The sequence below is a fragment of the Saccopteryx leptura genome, chromosome 2 (assembly GCF_036850995.1).
Source record: "Saccopteryx leptura isolate mSacLep1 chromosome 2, mSacLep1_pri_phased_curated, whole genome shotgun sequence".
Lineage (NCBI taxonomy): Eukaryota > Metazoa > Chordata > Mammalia > Chiroptera > Emballonuridae > Saccopteryx > Saccopteryx leptura.
Window position 1 is genome coordinate 75,073,142 of NC_089504.1, and position 19,355 is coordinate 75,092,496.

General features: G+C 34.8%; 1 protein-coding gene across 5 annotated transcripts in view; it reads right to left on the bottom strand.

The window, feature by feature from the left end:
* The window catches only part of ZDHHC21 (zinc finger DHHC-type palmitoyltransferase 21), a 79,250-nt gene that overhangs the window by 36,218 nt on the left and 23,677 nt on the right, over positions 1–19,355 (bottom strand). For all 5 annotated transcript variants that reach the window (XM_066368194.1, XM_066368193.1, XM_066368190.1 and 2 more), the window contains exons 4-5: positions 19,165–19,276; positions 15,102–15,240 (exon numbers count right to left, since the gene is read on the bottom strand). In XM_066368194.1, coding sequence (XP_066224291.1) covers positions 15,102–15,240; positions 19,165–19,276 — 251 coding nt within the window. The remainder of the gene's footprint in view (positions 1–15,101; positions 15,241–19,164; positions 19,277–19,355) is intronic.

Sequence of the window (19,355 nt, forward strand, 5' to 3'; positions counted from 1 at the left end):
TCCTACAGGTAAAATGTACTTTTTAATTCTTCCTAAATCCTAATGGAAATTAAATAAAATTATTTTAAATTAAAAATCACTATCCATACCTAACTAACAGCTTTCACCGAGTATTTAGAATTATACTTTAATTCTGAGACTGATATAAATGTAGCTTTCTAAGAAAGCAAATTTCACTGGCACTTGGCTGCTACATTCATGGGTGAGGGTAATATATTTCAAAACAAAAAAAGACAAAAAACACTGCTTTCCCATATTTTAGCAGTAAAACTCTAGAAAAGTTAAAGCAGGTCAATAAGAACACAAGATAACATATTTCCTTGCTACACTTATTATAAAATACTGTGCTATAATGTTTGGCAAAACATCAAGTAAAACAGTAAAACTGCCACCAGAGTTACACCATTTAAACTCAAAGTGGCTGAGTCATTCTTATAGAGAAAAACAGCTAAATCTTTAATGCTAAATGCTATAATATCCATAAATAATTAGCTACATAAATAAATTTAATGAGGACATATATTTAGTAGACTTAATATTACAGGGCAAGGTCAACATTTATTATAAGGTTTCTGTTTGTCACTAAAAGTACAGGCATATATTGATACATTAAATTGACAATTGTTTAAATAGGGTATTCTTAAACTGTTTTTTCCCCAACAAATAGACTACTCTTCCAAGCCCTCCCAAAAAAATAAAGAAAAAAAAAATTTTACTAAAAGACAATCTTTATTAGCATGTCAGAATACATGAACAAAAATGCCAAACTAACTTGATACTAGTATTAAAAATAATTTTCATTTCATATTTATCTTAAATCCACACTATTTCTGGCTATTCTTTAATACTCTCACCAAAAACCCAAAATGCTAAAAATATATTTCAGCAATTATAGACATTCTAAAGTGACCACAATGAATAAATAACCTTATACAGATATCAAAAAAGTTATTGAGTAAAGCCTAAAATGTTTTTATAAATATAGTAGCACTAAATAATAGAAGAATTCAGGATACTTTAAGATTATATAAAACATTAAAATAAATTATAAAACAATTTAGCAATATGAAAGCTATCTGCAACCAGATCTTCTAGCTATTTCTATTCTCTGTTAGCCAAAAAGCTAGGCAAATAATTCTGTGGCATGGTTATATCGGACATCAAATCCCTAGCAACACTATTAGATATGAGCTAATTGGAATAACAATGATGTATCTTCATAGCCGAAAAGCTGGCTGGACTGCTAAACATTATTTACTTTCCTCTTCTGAATACTGGCAGCATGTCCTTTATTGAAATTCTCTCTTCCTTCGGTCACTCTCCCCAAAAGCTTTAAATGCAGTTAGTATATTAGTTTTTGACCCTCATATAAAAGTAGATATTAAAGAATCAGTTACAAATTATCTGAATCTGTTTCATCTAAAAACAATTGAAAAGATGTAATGTTAGAACTAAAATGGCATGCCATAAATAATTAGCTCCATAATCTCTACATTAGTAGCCACAGATTATTTTTAAAAAAGAAAATCTCTTATTTTCTTATGTAAAGAGACAGTATTGCCTACAACATGTAATTGCCAGCAGGTACAGATTTTAAAAAGCATTTTTAACCTACTAAAACCTTTATACGATGTATTTTTGACAGTCTTCATATTAAATAAACTACTAAAAATGGGTCGTCTCAATAAAAAATGAAACAGCAAAGTATGAATTTGGCGGTCAGAAGTTTGAATATGCTTTCTCTGAAGAGCAGGTTTTGTGACCCGAGAGCATTTAAAAAAAATTTTTTTTTTTGAATGAACATTGCTATAAAAGTATTGCTAAGAAATTACACCAGGGAAAAATGTAAAAAGTTGAATAGTAGTTTGGTTCCTTGAAAGAACACTGACTTATAAAATGACAGAAATGGGCCCAAATCATACCTCTGCCTAGTAAAAATTCTCTGATTAAACAAATTATTGGGCCTCTTTGAATCTCAGTTATCTTATCTATACAATGGGAACCTACCACTTAGCCTCTCAGGAATATTTTAAATGAGTCAACATTTTTCACTCATCAAAAGGCTTACAAATCTAGAATAATATAAAGTAAATTATGAAATATATGACCAAGAAAATATTCATGGAACAACAAATTAATGAATTCTAGATAGTACCTCTTATAAGTGATCTCTTCCTTCACATTTAATTAAAAAGCTATAAATGTCTAATATTGCTTTTGGTAAACAGCTAGTATAAAATAAAATGAAATACTTAACTATAATTTTAAAATATGCCAAAAGACCAGGCACTTGCTTATAAACACTTAAAATAACTATGTGAAAAATAATCAAATACAGACCTTGGTCAAAGGAAATTCATTTCTTTAATATCTATCTCTTTGATTCACTGAAAATGTCAAATCACTCAAAATGATAGGTTCTTAAAATCTTTAAAATGATTTTCACCACAATAACTAAAATAAGACATTAGTTTCAAGAGGGGTTTTAAGTAAATTTAACATTATACTGGTATTATGCATGCAAATGATAGTCAAACTAATTTGACATTTATCATCTGAAAAACTTTTCCTATTATCTCAAAGCGTATAATATTTATTGATTTTGGATTTTGTGCTCTAATTTAAAATTATTTAATTTTTATCTCATTTATTTAGAAAGATTCCTTAAGTTTTTGAAGTTTTTGTAGGTATGAATGAATTATCTTACTGAAAATTTGAGATTTATTTTTAAAGATACTATTTACAAATATGATACTAATTCTCCTTAAGCCTGTAGGCCTCTTTTAGTAAAGACAGAATGTAAATCAATATTTACAGATTAAAAATAAATCCTCATTTTGGACTAATTCATGATGAATAAATTCCTTATGTCCTACACCTCTTACTACTTCCTGCCATCATTAAAGGAATTAAAGTATCTCCTCAAAACTTCACATAGCTAAAACATATATACCCTTAACAATCCATGATAGCTAGATATTTTTAAAGTAGATATAGTCTTAAGTTACTCTAAAAAACAGTGGGGCAACTGCAAAGTAATAAAAACAATTCAGCACAGAAAGAACCCCCCTGAAAAGGCTAAGAGGAGAGGAATGTTGAAGAAAATCAAGTCCCAAACCCCTAAATTTCCCAGTCTGTGAACAGTCTACTTTCTTTCAACTTTCTCTTTCCCATGAGCCTAACGAGGTGTACCAGTTTTCTACTGAATACAGGTTAAATGCCATAACAACAAAGTTTAAAGAGCAATTCGTTTTTACTTTTGTTTAATGAATAAACACTTTCACTTTAAAACAAAACAAAATAAAAACTTGAGTTGTTAACTGTTTTCCCACCCAGAGAATAAGCACTTGGGAATAGAATTTAAAGATGAGCTAGAAAAGATACTATGCTGCCATCTATCTACCTGAAAGGGTATAGTGAACAATGCAGACAAGTTTTCACTTACCCTGGGCGACAGAATATCGGGTTAAAGTCTATGGCACAAAGTCTTGTGGTGTACTATTACCACCACAAGAAAGATGCACAGCAGTCGTTAATACAATCACTAGAGAAAATTAGGAACATTGGGATTTTTATGCCATATCCCAGATAATGAAAAGAGTAACAAGGAGAGTGAGTACAATTTCTGATACTATGCCAGCTTTACAAACAAAACAAAGAACTGGATATAGTTCTTTTTTTATTATTTAGAGAAAAATGATGAGACACAGGCAAGGACACAGAAAAAAAAATTATGGGGCAGGATTGTTTGAAGAATATTCCAGTATAAAAATTTATTTTTTAAAATGTTAATGGTGACATTTCTTTATTTAAAAAGAATTTTTTTTAATTTATTGATTTTAGACAGAGAGGAAGAGAGAAACACGAACATACATCTTTTCCTGTCTGGGCCCTGACCAGAGGTCGAACCAGCAACCTCTATGTTTCGGGACAATGCACTAACCAAGCTATCTGGCCGGGGCAATTGTGACTTTTTCTAAAATTACTGATATTTTTTCTATCTTTATAAAAACAAATATAATAAATGCCATTATCAAAAGAACTGCTATAGTAAGCACAATGTTCTATTATTTAGTCTTAGAAATATTGATAAGAACAGATCTGACCTTAAAACCAGTTATTCCAATTACTGACTTAAACCTTTAATTGTTCTCTTGTCCAGAAACAACTTCTTTCATCTACCCATCTGGTTAATCTCTACCTATACTATAAAGTCCATCACAAGTCTCATTCCCTACAGCACATAGTCGTCAAACCTTAGGACTACAGAAGTATTGTTCTGCACAACTCAACAGGATAATATTTACATAAACTTTGACTGAGTGTTGCTTCCTGGAGATGGGAAGTTAGCACTGATTAGAATCACTTGGGAAAAAATTTTTAAACAAAACGCTATTGCCAATGATACCTATGAAGGAAGAGATTATATGAGACTAACCCTCCCAATAAGAACATTACTAAAAGCCAGACAAAATTTAATTAATTGATAAATAAACTGCTTGACCGAAAACATGGAAAGTAGCTAAACTTGCTAGGACTTATAAGATCCTTCCCAAAGACAGCAGAAATGCATTAAGGTGATTACTACATTCTGCACTACTTTCTACCTTAAAGTACTTGGCAATTCATAAGCAGTACTTATGGAAGATCAAGTAAATGTGGAGGCTTAGAGCTTTCTGCACTATCACAGAGCTGGGAAAACACTAAAAGACACAACCTACAGTAAACCTAAGTTTTTCAGCTGAGAATCCTGAAGGACTACATTGCCAGAAAAAAGGCAAACTGAAAATAGTCTTTCACAAAGACAAAATGAGGCCCTGGCTGGTTGGCAAAGTGATAAGAGCATCAGCTCAGCATGTGGATGTCCCAGGTTTAATTCATGGTCAGAGCACACCAGAGAAGCAACCATCTGTTTCTCTACCCCTCTCTCTCCCACCCCCCTCTCCCCTTCCCACAGCCATTGCTCAAATGGTTTGAGCATATCAGCCCTGGGTGCTGAGGATGGTTCTGTGGAGCTGCCTCCACAGGTGCTAAAAATAGCTTAGTTGCAAGCATGGCCCCAGAGGGGCAGAGCATCGGCCCCAGATTGGAGTGGATCCTGGTCTGGGCACATGTAGGAGTCTGTGTCTCTGTCTCTCCTCCTCTCACTTGGAAAAGAAGAAAAAAAAAAGACAAAATGCAATTATCATAATTCTTTACAAAGTCTTGATAAATGCAATAAATGTCATCATCAAAAGAGCTGCTATGTTAAGACAATTGTTTTGTTATTTAGCCTTGGAAATACCTGTTATATATATTCACTCTCAACTGAATCAAGATAAAATTTCTCCTATTGCCTGTCCAAAAAAACAAAAATAAAAGGAGTAAACTATAAAAGGAACAACCAAGGCAAATGTTAGAAGAAAGGAAATAACAAAGAGCAGAAATAAACAGAGACTAAAAAATCAAGGAAACTAAAAGCTGGTTTTTGAAAAGATAAACAAAATAGACACTTAGCTACACTCACTAAGAAATAAGAGACCTCAATTAAAATCAGAAATAAAAAGGAGAAATTATAACTGATCCACAAAAATACAAAGGATCATAAAAGACTACCATGAAAAATTACACACCAAGATATTGGACAGAAGAAATGAATAAATTCTTAGAAACATACAAGCTATCAAGATTAAATCATGAAGAAACAGCAAATCTAAACAGACCAATTACTAAGTAAAGAGACTGGATCAGTTATCAAAAACTTCCTAACAGCCTGACCAGGCAGTGGCGCAGTGGACAGAGTGTTGGGCTGGGATGCGGAAGGCCCAGGTTCGAGACCCCAAGGTCGCCAGCTTGAGCAAGGGCTCATCTGGTTTGAGCAAAAGCTCACTAGCTTGAGCCCAAGGTTGCTGGTTCGAGGGGTTACTCAGTCTGCTGAAGGCCTGCGGTCAAGGCATGTATGATAAGGCAATCAATGAACAATTAAGGTGTTGCAATGTGCAACGAAAAACTAATGATTGATGCTTCTCATCCCTCTGTTCCTGTCTGTCTGTCCTTGTCTATCCCTCTCTCTGACTATCTCTCTCTGTAAAAAACAAAACAAAACAAAACAAACAGACAAAAAAAACCAACTTCCTAACAAAGAAAAGTGCAGGACCAGATGGATTCATAGGTAAATTCTACCAAACATTTAAAAAAAATTAATACCAATCCTTATCAAACTTTTCAAAAAATTCAAGAAAAGGGAACTCTTCTTTGTTTTATAAAGTCAGTATTAACCTAATACCAAACCCAGATAACTCTAGAAGAAAAGAAAATTATAACCAATATCCCTGGTGAACAAAGATGCAAAAATCTTCTACAAACCATATCAGCAAACCAAATTCAACAATATATTAAAAGAATCATATACATGGTCATGCGGGTATTAACTAGAGGGATGAAAAGATGCTTCAACATCCGGAAATCAATCAATATGATACTCCACACATGAACAAAATGGAAGGCAAAACTTATATGATCATCTCAAAAGATGCAAAAAAAAGGAACTTGAGAAATTCAATGTCCATTTATGATGAAAACTCTTAACAAACTAGGAACATATTTCAACATAACAAATAATATATGTGACAAGCTCACAAAATCTCATACTTAATGGCAAAAAGCTAAAAGCTTTTCCTCTAAAATCAGGAAAAGAAAAGCATGTCCATTTTCACCACTTCTATACAACATGGAAATTAGAGCAATTAGGCAAGAAAAAGAAAAAAAAGGCCTCAAAATTCAAATGGAAAAAAATAAAACTATTTGTAGAGGACATGTTATATAGGGAAAACCTAAAGATTTCACCAAAAAACTGTCAGAACTAGTAAACAAAAGTTACAGGTCACAGAATCAGTTATCAGCTGCATTTCTATACACTAATAACAACTACCACAAGGAAATATTAAAAAAAAAAAAAGAATCTTATTTTCAACAGAATCAAACAGAATAAAATACCTAGAAATAAATTTACCGAAGAGGTGAAAGATCTATACAGTGGAACCTATAAAACATTGATGAAAAATACTGAAGACACCAATAAATGAAAACCCATTCCACTGATTAGATTAATTTTTCTTTAAGGAATCCATGCTACCCAAGTGATCTATTAAATGTGATCTTTATGACATTCCAATGGTATTTTTCACATAAACGAACAATACTAAAATTGGCATGGAACCACCAAAAGAACTCAAATAACTCAGGCAATCTTCAGAAAGAACAAAGTAAAGGCATCACATACTGTTATTCAGATTTCAAATTATATTACAAAGCTGTACTAATCAAAACAGGTTGATACTGGCATTAAAAACAAAAAACAGACACATAAATCAATGGAACACAATAAGCATCCTGGCAATAAACCCATTAATATGTGGTCAATTACTTTTCAACAAAGGAGCCAAGAATAGTCAATATGGAAAGGATAGTCTTTTCAATGAATGGTGTTGGAAAAACTGGACAGCAACATGCAAAAGAATGGATGAGATCCCTATCTTACACCATATACAAAATACAACACAAATTGGATTAAAGACGTGAATGTAAAACCTTTTTTTTAACTTTTTTTTTTAATTTATTCATTTTAGAGAGAAGAGGGAGAGACAGAGAGAGAGAGAGGAGAGACAGAGAGAGAGAAGGGGGGAAGAGCTGGAAGCATCAACTCCCATATGTGCCTTGACCAGGCAAGCCCAGGATTTCGAAGCAGCGACATCAGCATTTCCAGGTCGACGTTTTATCCACTGCGCCACCACAGGTCAGGCCAGTGAATGTAAAACTTGAAACCATAAAGCTCAGGGAAGAAAACATTGGGTAAGTTCCATGACATTGGCCTTGACATAGATTTGAATTTGACACAAAAGAAAAGCAACAAATAAATAAAAATGAACCAGGGGACTACGTCAAAAGAAAAAACCTCTTTACAGCAAAGAAAACTATCACCAAAATGTAAAGACAACCTACAGAATGGGGGGAAAATATTTGCAAATCATTTGTCTGATAATAGTTTAATACCAAAATATATAAAGACCTCCTACAACTTAGTATCAAAAAAAGAAAAAAACTGATTAAGAAATGGGCCAAGAAACTGAATAGCCATTTTTCCAAAGAAGTCATACAGATGGCCAACAGTTACATGAAAAGGAGCTCAACGTCACAAATTAGAGAAATGCAAATCAAAGTCACGAGATACCACCTCACTCCTATTAAAATGGTCACCATGAGGCCCTGGCCGGTTGGCTCAGCGGTAGAGTGTCGGCCTGGCATACAGGAGTCCCGGGTTCGATTCCCAGCCAGGGCACACAGGAGAAGCGCCCATCTGCTTTTCCACCCCTCCCCCTCTCCTTCCTCTCTGTCTCTCTCTTCCCCTCCCGCAGCCGAGGCTCCATTAAAGCAAAGTTGGCCCGGGCGCTGAGGATGGCTCTGTGGCCTCTGCCTCAGGCGCTAGAATGGCTCTGGTCGCAGCATAGCATCGCCCCCTGGTGGGCGTGCTGGGTGGATCCCAGTCGGGTGCCATGCGGGAGTCTGTCTGACTGCCTCCCCGTTTCCAACTTCAGAAAAGTACAAAAAAGAAGAAAAAAAAAAAAGGTCATGATGAAAAAAAAAGAGAAGTGTTGGCAAGGATGTGAAGAAAAGAAAACCCTTGTACACTGTGGAGGGAAAGTAAACTAGTACAGTCAATATGGAAAACAGTATGGACTCCTCAGAAAATTACGAACAGGCCTGACCAGGTGGAGGCGCACTGGATAGAGCGTTGGCCTGGGACGCAGAGGACCCAGGTTTTAAACCCAGAGGTCGTCGGCTTGAGTGCAGGCTTGCTGGCTTAAGCATGGGATCATAGACATGTCCCATAGTCACTGTCTTGAGCCCAAAGGTTGCTGGCTTGAAGTTGAAGATCACTGGCTTGGGCTCAAAGTCACGGGCTCAACTGGAGCCCCCCAAGTCAAGATACATTTGAGAAAGCAGTTAATTAACAACTAAGGTGCCATAATGCTTCTCATCTCTCTCCCTCCCTGTGTGTCTATCCCTAGCTGTCCCTTTTTCTGTCTTTTCTCTCTCATGTTAAAAAAAAATTTCAACAGAAAAGCCACACAAACCAGCAATTCCATTTTTAGGTATATACCCAAAGGAAATGAAAAGAAGATATCAAAGAGATATCTACACTCCCTTGCATACTGTAGCATTAATCAAAATAGCCAAAATATGAAAACAACATAGTATCTATCAACAGATAAACACATAAGGAAGATGTGATACATGTATATACAATGGAATATTATTAAGCCATAAGAACATTTGCAACCACATGGAAGTACTCTAATGACATTATACTAAGTGAAATTTGCCAAAGACAAATACTGCATGACATCACTTATATGTGAAATTTAAAAAAAATTTTTTTTTTAATTCAATCTCATAGGAACAGAAAGTAAAGGGTTGCCAGGAACAGGGATTGAGGGAAATAGGGACAGGTTAAAACAGTAATACAAACTTTAGGTATCAGATGAGTGAGGTCTGAGGATCTAAGGTGAAACATAGCATTTTGTTGTATAACTGAAATTTACTAAGAGAGAACTTAAATGTTCCCGCAAGAAAAAAAAGACAGAAAAAAGAAATTTGTGAGGTGATGGATATTAACTAGATGGAAGAATCCATTCACAGTATATACACGTATCAAATCACCATGATGTACAATTTAAATAATTACATTTTTATTGATCAAGTATACCTCAATAAAGCTGAAAAAAAGTAAGTAATTAAATCATAAAATCAGTCAAAGAAAAGATAAATTATTTCAATGAAGTAAAACTAGTAACTGTCTTTACAAGAGAAATGACAGAAACTATGGAACAATGGAAATAACACCTTTAATAATAAAGTAACTCCACCCTACAATTCTATGCCAAGCAAATAAATCCTTCAAAATAAAAATAAAGACATTTTCAAGTAAACCCAAACTAGGAAAATTTGTTCCAGCAGAGCTGCACCAACAGGCAGAAAAAAATATTTCTAGAAAGTTTGATATTTATAAAGTTAAAAAGAACTAGGAAAAGCGTTGCTATTTGGATAATTCTAACTGAAAACTGACTTCATATAACATATGCATTATAATATATAAAAACAACAATAATGTCTCATAATTTATTTCTTTCTTTTCTTTTTTTTTTTTTTTTTTCTCTGAAGCTGGAAACGGGGAGACAGTCAGACTCCCGCATGCGCCCGACTGGGATCCACCCGGCATGCCCACCAGGGGCAATGCTCTGCCCCTCCGGGGCGTCGCTCTGCCACGACCAGAGCCACTCTAGCGCCTGGGGCAGAGGCCAAGGAGCCATCCCCAGTGCCCAGGCCATCCTTGCTCCAATGGAGCCTTGGTTGCGGGAGGGGAAGAGAGAGACAGAGAGGAAGGGGGGGGGGGGGTGGAGAAGCAAATGGGCGCCTCTCCTATGTGCCCTGGCCGGGAATCGAACCCGGGTCCCCCGCACGCCAGGCCGACGCTCTACCGCTGAGCCAACCGGCCAGGGCCCATAATTTATTTCTACATTTATTTTATACCCCACAATACCAAAAGTAATGATGACAGGTGTTCTAAGGCCACTACATTTATCTGGACAATGATTAAAGTACTAACTTACATTAAGTCTCAAAAAATCTAGAAAGAATGTTTCCATATCTGGAAAACCATTAAAAAAAGAGCAAAACCAATAAAAGCCACCAGAAGAGATGAATTGTATTTTTCTAAGTTAAAAATTCCAAAGCAGGCAAAAAAAGGAGAAAAATGAAAACAAAGACCAGATGGATCAAATAGAAAATAAATAGTATGATGATAGCACTAATATCAGTTGCACTAAATAAAAATTGAACTTTGATCATCACACTAGGTTTTTTGCTTGTTTGTTTGTTTGTTTACAGAGACAGAGAGGGAGTCAGAGAGAGGGATAGAGAGAGGCAGACAGACAGGAACGGAGAGATGAGAAGCATCAATCATTAGTTTTTCATTGCGCATTGCAACACCTTAATTGTTCATTGATTGCTTTCTCATACGTGCCTTGACTGCGGGCCTTCAGCAGACCGAATAATCCCTTGCTCTAGCCAGAGACCTTGGGTCCAAGCTGGTGAGCTTTGCTCAAACCAGATGAGCCCTCGCTCAAGCTGGCGACCTTGGGTCTCGAACCTGGGTCTTCTGCATCCCAGTCCGATGCTCCATCCACTGCGCCACCGCCCGGTCAGGCACACTAGGTTTTTTAAAATAAAATAGTCGGTGTCTATAATACACACAGATAAGACATAACAACGAGAAAATTTGAGAATAAAAAGAGAGATACTAACCAAATGAAAGCTAATATGGCAAATTAATAACAAAAAAAATGCTTTAAGGAAAGAATCATTACTACAAATAAAGAGGTATAATTTATAATGATACAAGAGTCAATCCATCCAATGCAGAAAGATAACAGAATTCTAAGATTGTATGTAGCTAGAAATAGTTTCAACATCTAAATCAATGAAATGGCTAGAATTTATTTCAATGAATATTGAGTGCCTACTGAATATTTGATTTGCTTCAGATCCTTGGAATATTTGGGGATATATAAATAAAAAAATATTTTTTCCAGGCTTAGCTATAACTCCTAGAATTTACCTTTACTCTAATAAACTTAAGTAGGTTAGAAACACCAATAATAAATATTCTATTTTTAGAATTTAAATTAGTCAAACAAAATTGTCTTCTTATTTCGGACAATACTTGGTAAAGTTCTCCATAAATCTAACCTGATAATATATGGATCACTTCACTTATTCAGAGAATACATCATAAATGAAATTAAAACATAATTGACTCCTCAATATGATCTTGGAAATGTGATAACATGACCCTTTTGGGTTTCAATTTTGTTATCTCTAATATAAAGGCAATTATGAAAGCATCCTACTTAATACAACAAGGATACTTGGAGACTTGGGCTAAGAGAACAATTCCTGCTCAGCTCTGGTAGAATAACTGTCAGGTCCCTAGAACTATTTATAATTTATTGCATACTACGGAGTATATTTACAACCAACATGAGCTAGGTAATTTGATTTTTATCTGATAATTCTATTGAATAATATCATGATTTTTAAGAAGTTAAAAATCACCTTCTACAAATGATTTCTCTAAGGAAAATCCAGTTTGAATTTTCAAAATCCAAATTATTCTCATTTTTATATTTTCCTCCTAGATTTTTAATATCTTGAATTTTCACTATCTGCTATTCTTCTTTCAACACCCTAAATGCATGTAAATTATATATATTTCTAAGTATTCAAATATTATCACCCATAATAAGTTTTTCCATTTAAAAAGTTATTGGTAGTAATAATTTTTCCAGAATTTCTACCTTTCTTTTGGAGAGGAAATTATAGTTTGTAATTTGAAATGTCTAATCCTACAGTTGGATATTACCACTCTATTTTAAAGAGTACTGGAATTTCTTTAGCCTGTGATAAATCTCCAAGTAATGCTATCAAACAATGTAAAATTTTCATAAAAATAGTCCAAAGATAACTTATTCCTTCCTTCTGAGAGCTTTCACAAAATTGAATGTCTATTTTATACCAACTTTTACATGTTACCTCATTTAATCTCATGATTATTCACATTTTTCAGAAGACACTGCAACTCAAGAAAATTAAACGATGTGTCAAAGGTTATACATATAATAAGAAAGCCAGGCTTTGATCCTAGGTATGTCTGTTTACAAAGCCAGTCATCCCACTACCAGGGGCTGGCAAACTATGAAAATAGTTCATATTTTAGGCTTTTCAGGCCACATGTCTGTCATGATTACTCAGCTCTGCTGTTGTAGCACAAAAGCAACTGAGGACAATACGTAAACAAATGAACTGTGCTTTGGTAAAACTGCATTAATAAAAATAGGTGAAGGGTCTAATATAATTCAAGGCCCACGGTTTGCCAATTCCTCCAAGATAATACAACACATTCCCTCCTAGAGAACCTCCATTAGCTTTTCATTAACATCACCAAATTTTCTCTCTTGCTGTTTAAAACATTATAACCTTAATTGTACTGGGCAATTTTATTTTAATGCTTTTCTTATTAGGTCGATTAGTTGAAAGAAGTTACTGTTGGAGGAATATGTACAACCTTTTACATATTCTAAATATAATATCAATTATATCAGAAATTATCCTAGAACGATAGTACTAGCATGCACAAAATACCCAGTGTGAAAACATCCAACACTGATATTTAAAGTTCTCCATATTGAGCTATTTTTGGTCAATAGTATCTAATTTTAATTACTCAATCTTTATTTAACAAGCATAATCATATCTCAGAAACAATACCAAATACCCTCTTTTAATTATACGAAATTATCATGTGTACAAAAAAGACATAGTGTAAATACACACACCTTAAAGACCTTCTCACTCTCTCTCCCTTATTCCAAAATTTAATTATATGTACCACCACTGAACTTATTTTTAATATAAAAGATTTAATAATATAAATAAGAAGAAAAATTCCCCCTTTCCATCAAGATTTCTTTCCTTCTTCCCTCTTTCCTCCTCTTGCATCCTCACATGCATATGTGCATACCTGTATGCCTTCTCTTTCTCTGTCTCACACACTCACAGAGTATTTTAAAAACACAAAGTCCCAATAATATACAATGTCAGGCTCAAAAACCAGCTCTACATAAAAAAATACACAAGATAACATTTAGAAAACACAAGATGGGTTCAAATCCAGCACTACAACTAAAACTACTTGAATAATCACTTCTTAATTTTGTGTTTTCAGTAACTACTTATTTAAAGTCTGTTAGTCTGTTTCCTTTTCTATAAAAATGAGGGAAAATTATACCCACCTCAAGTAGTTATGCACATTAGAGTGAGAATTAAAATGATATGTCCACAACAATGTCAATATATAGTCAAGGCCTTAAAGCACCTGGTTGCTGATATTACCAATGCCACCACTACCATTACCATTTTGGGCAAGTGTTAACACCTGTTGCAGTTCCTCTACAAAGCAGAGTACTGCCCTACCTCAAGTGGTATATATAACAACTTTTAGAAGCATCCTACAAATTTTTTTATTGTTATTGCTAAAAGTCAGTATGTGTGCCTGACCTGTGGTGGCGCAGTGGATAAAGCATCAACCTGAAACACTGAGGTCGCCAGTTCGAAACCCTGGGCTTGCCTGGTCAAGGCACATATGGGAATTGATGCTTCCTGCTCCTCCCCCTTCTCTCTCTCTAAAAATGAATAAACAAAATCTAAAAAAAAAAAAAATTTCCTTAAAAAAATAAATAAAGCAAAAATAAAGTTGGTGTGTGTGTGGGGGGTCCTTTTTCTCAATAATTTAAAGTTCCTTTCTGAAACTTTAAAACACTAAAGTTCCTTTCTGAAACTTTAAAACATTAAAGTCTATTTTTACTCCTGAAAAAAACCAAAAAGTTAACATTTTTCATTTTGTTTTTCATTACTGTAGATATTTTAAACCAAAACATATATATCAAAAGATCTATTATGTTGCTTTTTAAAGAAAATCATTCATCTTGGCCTGTTGGCTCAGTGGTAGAACATCTGCCCTGCGTGTGAAAGTCCGGGGTTTGATTCCCAGTCAAGGCACACAGAAGTGACAATCTACTTCTTCACCTCTCCCTGTTCACTCTCCCCCTTTACCCCCCTACCCCCAGCAGCCATGGCTCGATTGAGTCAAGTGAGTTGACCCCAGGGAACGGAGAATGGCTCGTGGCCTCCACCTGAGGCATTAAAAATACCTCAGTTGCTGAGCAACAGATCAACACCCAAGATAGGCAGAGCATTGCCCACAGGGGGCTTGCCAGGTAGATCCTGGTTGGGGCACATGTGGGAATGTGTCTCTCTGCCTCCCCTGTTCTCAATTAAAAAAAGAGAAGAGAAAAAATCATTCAATACTAATAATCATAAATATATTTTATTAAAAAAGAATGTCTGATTAGGGTCTACCTTCTCAATCCTATCATATTTTAAAACTATATGCTGATAACTATATGTTACAGTTGCTCACATTAGTGGATATAAACATTTCTTACCAAGTTACGCTTTTTTAGTGGAAGAAAGTAATAATAGTGGCAGAAAGAAAACATCAGTGCGTAGCAAGTAAGAAGTTCAGTGTAGAAACACAACTGCAGAAAGAGCCAATGATTATCTTCACCAACACAATTGTTAATCCTGAAGAAAAAAAAATAAAAAACAAATTTTTAAACTTTAATAAGATGTTAATTTCAGAACTGGTAAAAAGTAAAAATAAACACAAAGAACTTCCTATATATTTAACTTCATGGAGATAGACTGAAGTCATTGAAACCTAAAAGCAAATAGTGCATAGGAAAAGATATAACATATTTGTCAAGTGTCCTCTACTTTATAAAGGAAGTCTATATATATGATTGTCCTTCAACTCCTAACTACCCAGCAAGGCAGGAAGAGCAGATAGCGGTCTCCTTGTTTCACTGATGTGGAAACAGGAACAAAGCAGGTCAACTTGCCAGAGATGTATAGTTAGTGGTCAAAAGAACAAGAACCCTTTTCTATACACTGCCCTTCCATTACTGCATTCTAGTGTCGACAGCATCTGGAATGATATTAAGTAAAATAACTTAAACCTGTCACTCTGGCATAACTGCTAACATTCACAATTTTTCTTACTTTTAAAAGCTATCCATGGTTGCTGAAAATAAACACATATCCAAAACTATTTAAAAATTTTGAGAGCTACACTTCCAACAATAGAATAGTGAACCATAACTAGGAAAAATGATTAACGCTATAATCCCAAAATTTTCAAAGCTAATACCAGCTGAATGTTTTACTGTTCCAAAATTTATTGAACCCAACTTTTCAAAATATTTTACAGTTCCAAGAGAAAACCCTAGTCCAAGTTACACTGTACAAATATTCTTATTTCAATATAGTATTATACTGCCACTGTTTAAAAAAAATATGTTCAGTTCCTAACTTAAAAGGAACTGAACAACTTGTTCAGTTGTTTTAAAAGGTGTATTGTTAAACTACTTTTTAAAATCAGATATAGAACTGAACAGAAAACCTGGCAGAGGCATTTCTTGGACTTCATGTTTTGTTAACAAAAAAATTTCCTGTGTTTTTTATTCACGAGCAGGGCTAATATGAAAAGTGTGTTTATGCTTGCACAAAAATACTCTTCAACAGACACTGCTTGAAAAATGACTTATCCTGTCCTAACCTTTCTGTTCCCCTAAATTTGAGAAATAACTGCTATGATCATGGCATTCTTCTTAACTAGAAAGCTTTAAGAAACACTAATGTACTCAGGCTATATATATATAACAGTTCTTTTGGCCCTGGCTGGTTTGCTCAGTGGATAGAGTCAGCACAGCATGCAGAAGTCCCAAGTTTGATTCCCAGTCAGGGCACACAGGAGAAGGGACTATCTGCTTCTTTGCACCACCCTCCAGCCAGTGGCTCGATTGGTTTGCACGTGGCCCAGGGCACTGGCCCCATGAGCTGAGGTGCATAAGCCTCAGGTGCTAAAGAAGGCTGTGTACTCTGGTAGTTAGTACTTGAGCACTGGCCCCAGAAGAGTTGCTGGTGGATCCCGGTCGGATGCATACGGGAGCCTGTCTCACTGTCCCTGCTCCTCCTACTTAAAAAATAAAACAACGTTCTCGCTTGACCAGACGGTGGTGCAGTGGATGGAGCATTGGACTGGGATAGAGAGGACCCAGGTTCAAAACCCAAGGTCACCAGCTTGAGTGTGGGCTCACCAGCTTGAGCATGGGATCACAGACAAGACCCCATGGTCACTGGCTTGAGCCCAGAGGTCGCTGGCTTGAGCCCAAAGGTCGCTCGCTGGCTTAAAACCCAAGGTCGCTGGCTTGAGCAAGGGGTCACTCGCTCTGCTGTAGCCCCCCCATCAAGGCAAATTTGAGAGAGCAATCAATGAACAACTACAAAGCCGAAAAAAAGAATTGATACTTCTTCTCTCTCTCCTTTCCTGTCTGTTCCTGTCTGTCCTCCTGTCTCTCTCTCTCTCTCACTCACTCACACACACACACACACACAGAGTTCTTTTGGTAACAAACTACATAGAAACAGTGAGCAGATCCATAAATAGAGAAAAATCTTATGGCAATGAGAACTGACCTCCAAATCTAAAGCTGTTAAGCAGTTAGAACTACACTGCTCACAAAAGTTAGGGGATCCGGGAATGTGCAGATACTCTAGTACTTTCAGCCTTTTGTATAGTGCATTTTCACCAATGACATAAAAGTTGGTTTTGTATCTCCTCTGCATAATTGAACAACTTTCTTTGACTTGTCCTTTACTTTTCTGATGTTCCTGTTCAATAAAAAAAAAATCAAATGCTTCTTTTATCACTTCATATTCATTTTGAAATATCCTCTAATTTTTGTGAGCAGTATAGTCTCTGAAAATAACAAAAATTCTCCTTGCTTCCAATTTACAGTAGACAATTTCCCTCATTCTGAATATCTCAACAATGCTCTATTAGGGAATTTAATCACAAAAATCCCTAAATCTATTTAGTATTCTGGTCTACCTTCCTTTCCTATTCTCTAATTCTTTCTATTTCCACTCTTCTTCCCACCGATATTATTCTGATTAGTTGACTAAATTGCAAGTAGAAACAGAGAATTCAACTCCAATCTTATAGTTTAGGCTAACTAGCACTTTCTTTTGTCACTGAGTCAATCTTTATTCCCTAAAAATAAATAAATAATATTATAAATCTCTACAGTACCAAAACAATTCCTAAATCATTCTGTTTTTAAGCTTTACCTACTGCATTCTTTTAAAAGTAAGTATAAATATCCAACTATCCATGAACATTTACTATATTTTTGGTTAATCAGAAACATTGCTCTAAAAAGTACATAAAATTGAGTTTTTCAGAGTGATTACCACTTACCAGTTTTCCTAGCTTTTATTAATCTATTATCATTGTAACTGTAAACAGATTACTGAGGTATAGAAAGCACTTGAGAATTAATCTGTTTAAATTCAAGGTACATTTTTAAAGAGCTACTATGTGTTATACACTATGCTATCCTATTGAGGAAATGTATATATTATAATAATAAAGTGCTTTTATCTAAAATGCTTTTATTTTTTCCTAATCTCAGAAAACTGCCTCCTAGTTAATTATTTTATAGTAAAACCCAAATTTCCTTTAAAACCTTGCTAATAACTTGTGCTATCAAAATAAGTTATCAAAAAGGGGAACTCTAAATTGATTAGCATCATTAGGCAAAGCTAAACTCTTCCCTTGAGTCAACACTAGATAAATGCAGTTATAAATTTAACAAGCCCTTATATAGTTAACTTTGTATATATGCATACATGTGTATACAATCATAAATATAGATGTATACAGATATATTTATAAGTGCTACACACCAGTTTAAATATTTATATATACAGAGGTACTATACCAGAAAAACAGAACTAAATACAATACTTGCTCACAGATTTTTGTGACAGCTTTGAAATGAGATATAATGCAGAATTTTCCGAGCATTTGTTTTAAAAATTCTATTTCTCAACTAAACATTTTCTTTAAATATTACGAGAGAGACCCCTATTGGCCAAAATTGTTGGCAGTTCAGCAGAATCAGCTAATTACTACTTAAACACATCCAGCATGTTTATAATGTTAATACTAAAATACACAATACTGAAAAAGGCTTAAAGGGGAAGAAATGTGGTATCATGGTACTTGAAATGTGTTATTCTTTAAACAAATGGGAAGAGAAATACAAACAATGGGATGCATATAGTTCATTACCATTAGAAACAATAAAAGTTACTATTTAAGTACTAAGTCTCAGACCCTGTATGAAATGTTTTACATACATTGCCTCATTTAATGTCATCACCTTAGTCTTAGTTTTCTACTCAAATAGCTTCTTGTTAGAAAAGACTGAATCTCTGTGAAAGAATCACTATAGGAGTTCATAGGACTATATAAAAAATGCTTATTAAAAGATGTTTTTAAACTACAAGCATCACCCTAGTATAACTTTTGTTTAAATCTGCCTAGTACTACAATTTATTTTGTACTGGTTTTTTTCTAAAGGTGAATTATTCATTTCTTACCATGGACAGTGATGATCCATTCTCCTAACACAGTGGCCACAGCGGCTGCAGTGATGGGAACGCTTTGGTCTCATCAAATTACATTTGTTACATAATTCCCAGAACTCCCTTTCTAGAGAGAGAGATTAAAATCCATTTAATAAAGGCAAATGAGTGGTGTTGAAATTTAGCAACAATGGTTCAGAAGTTTT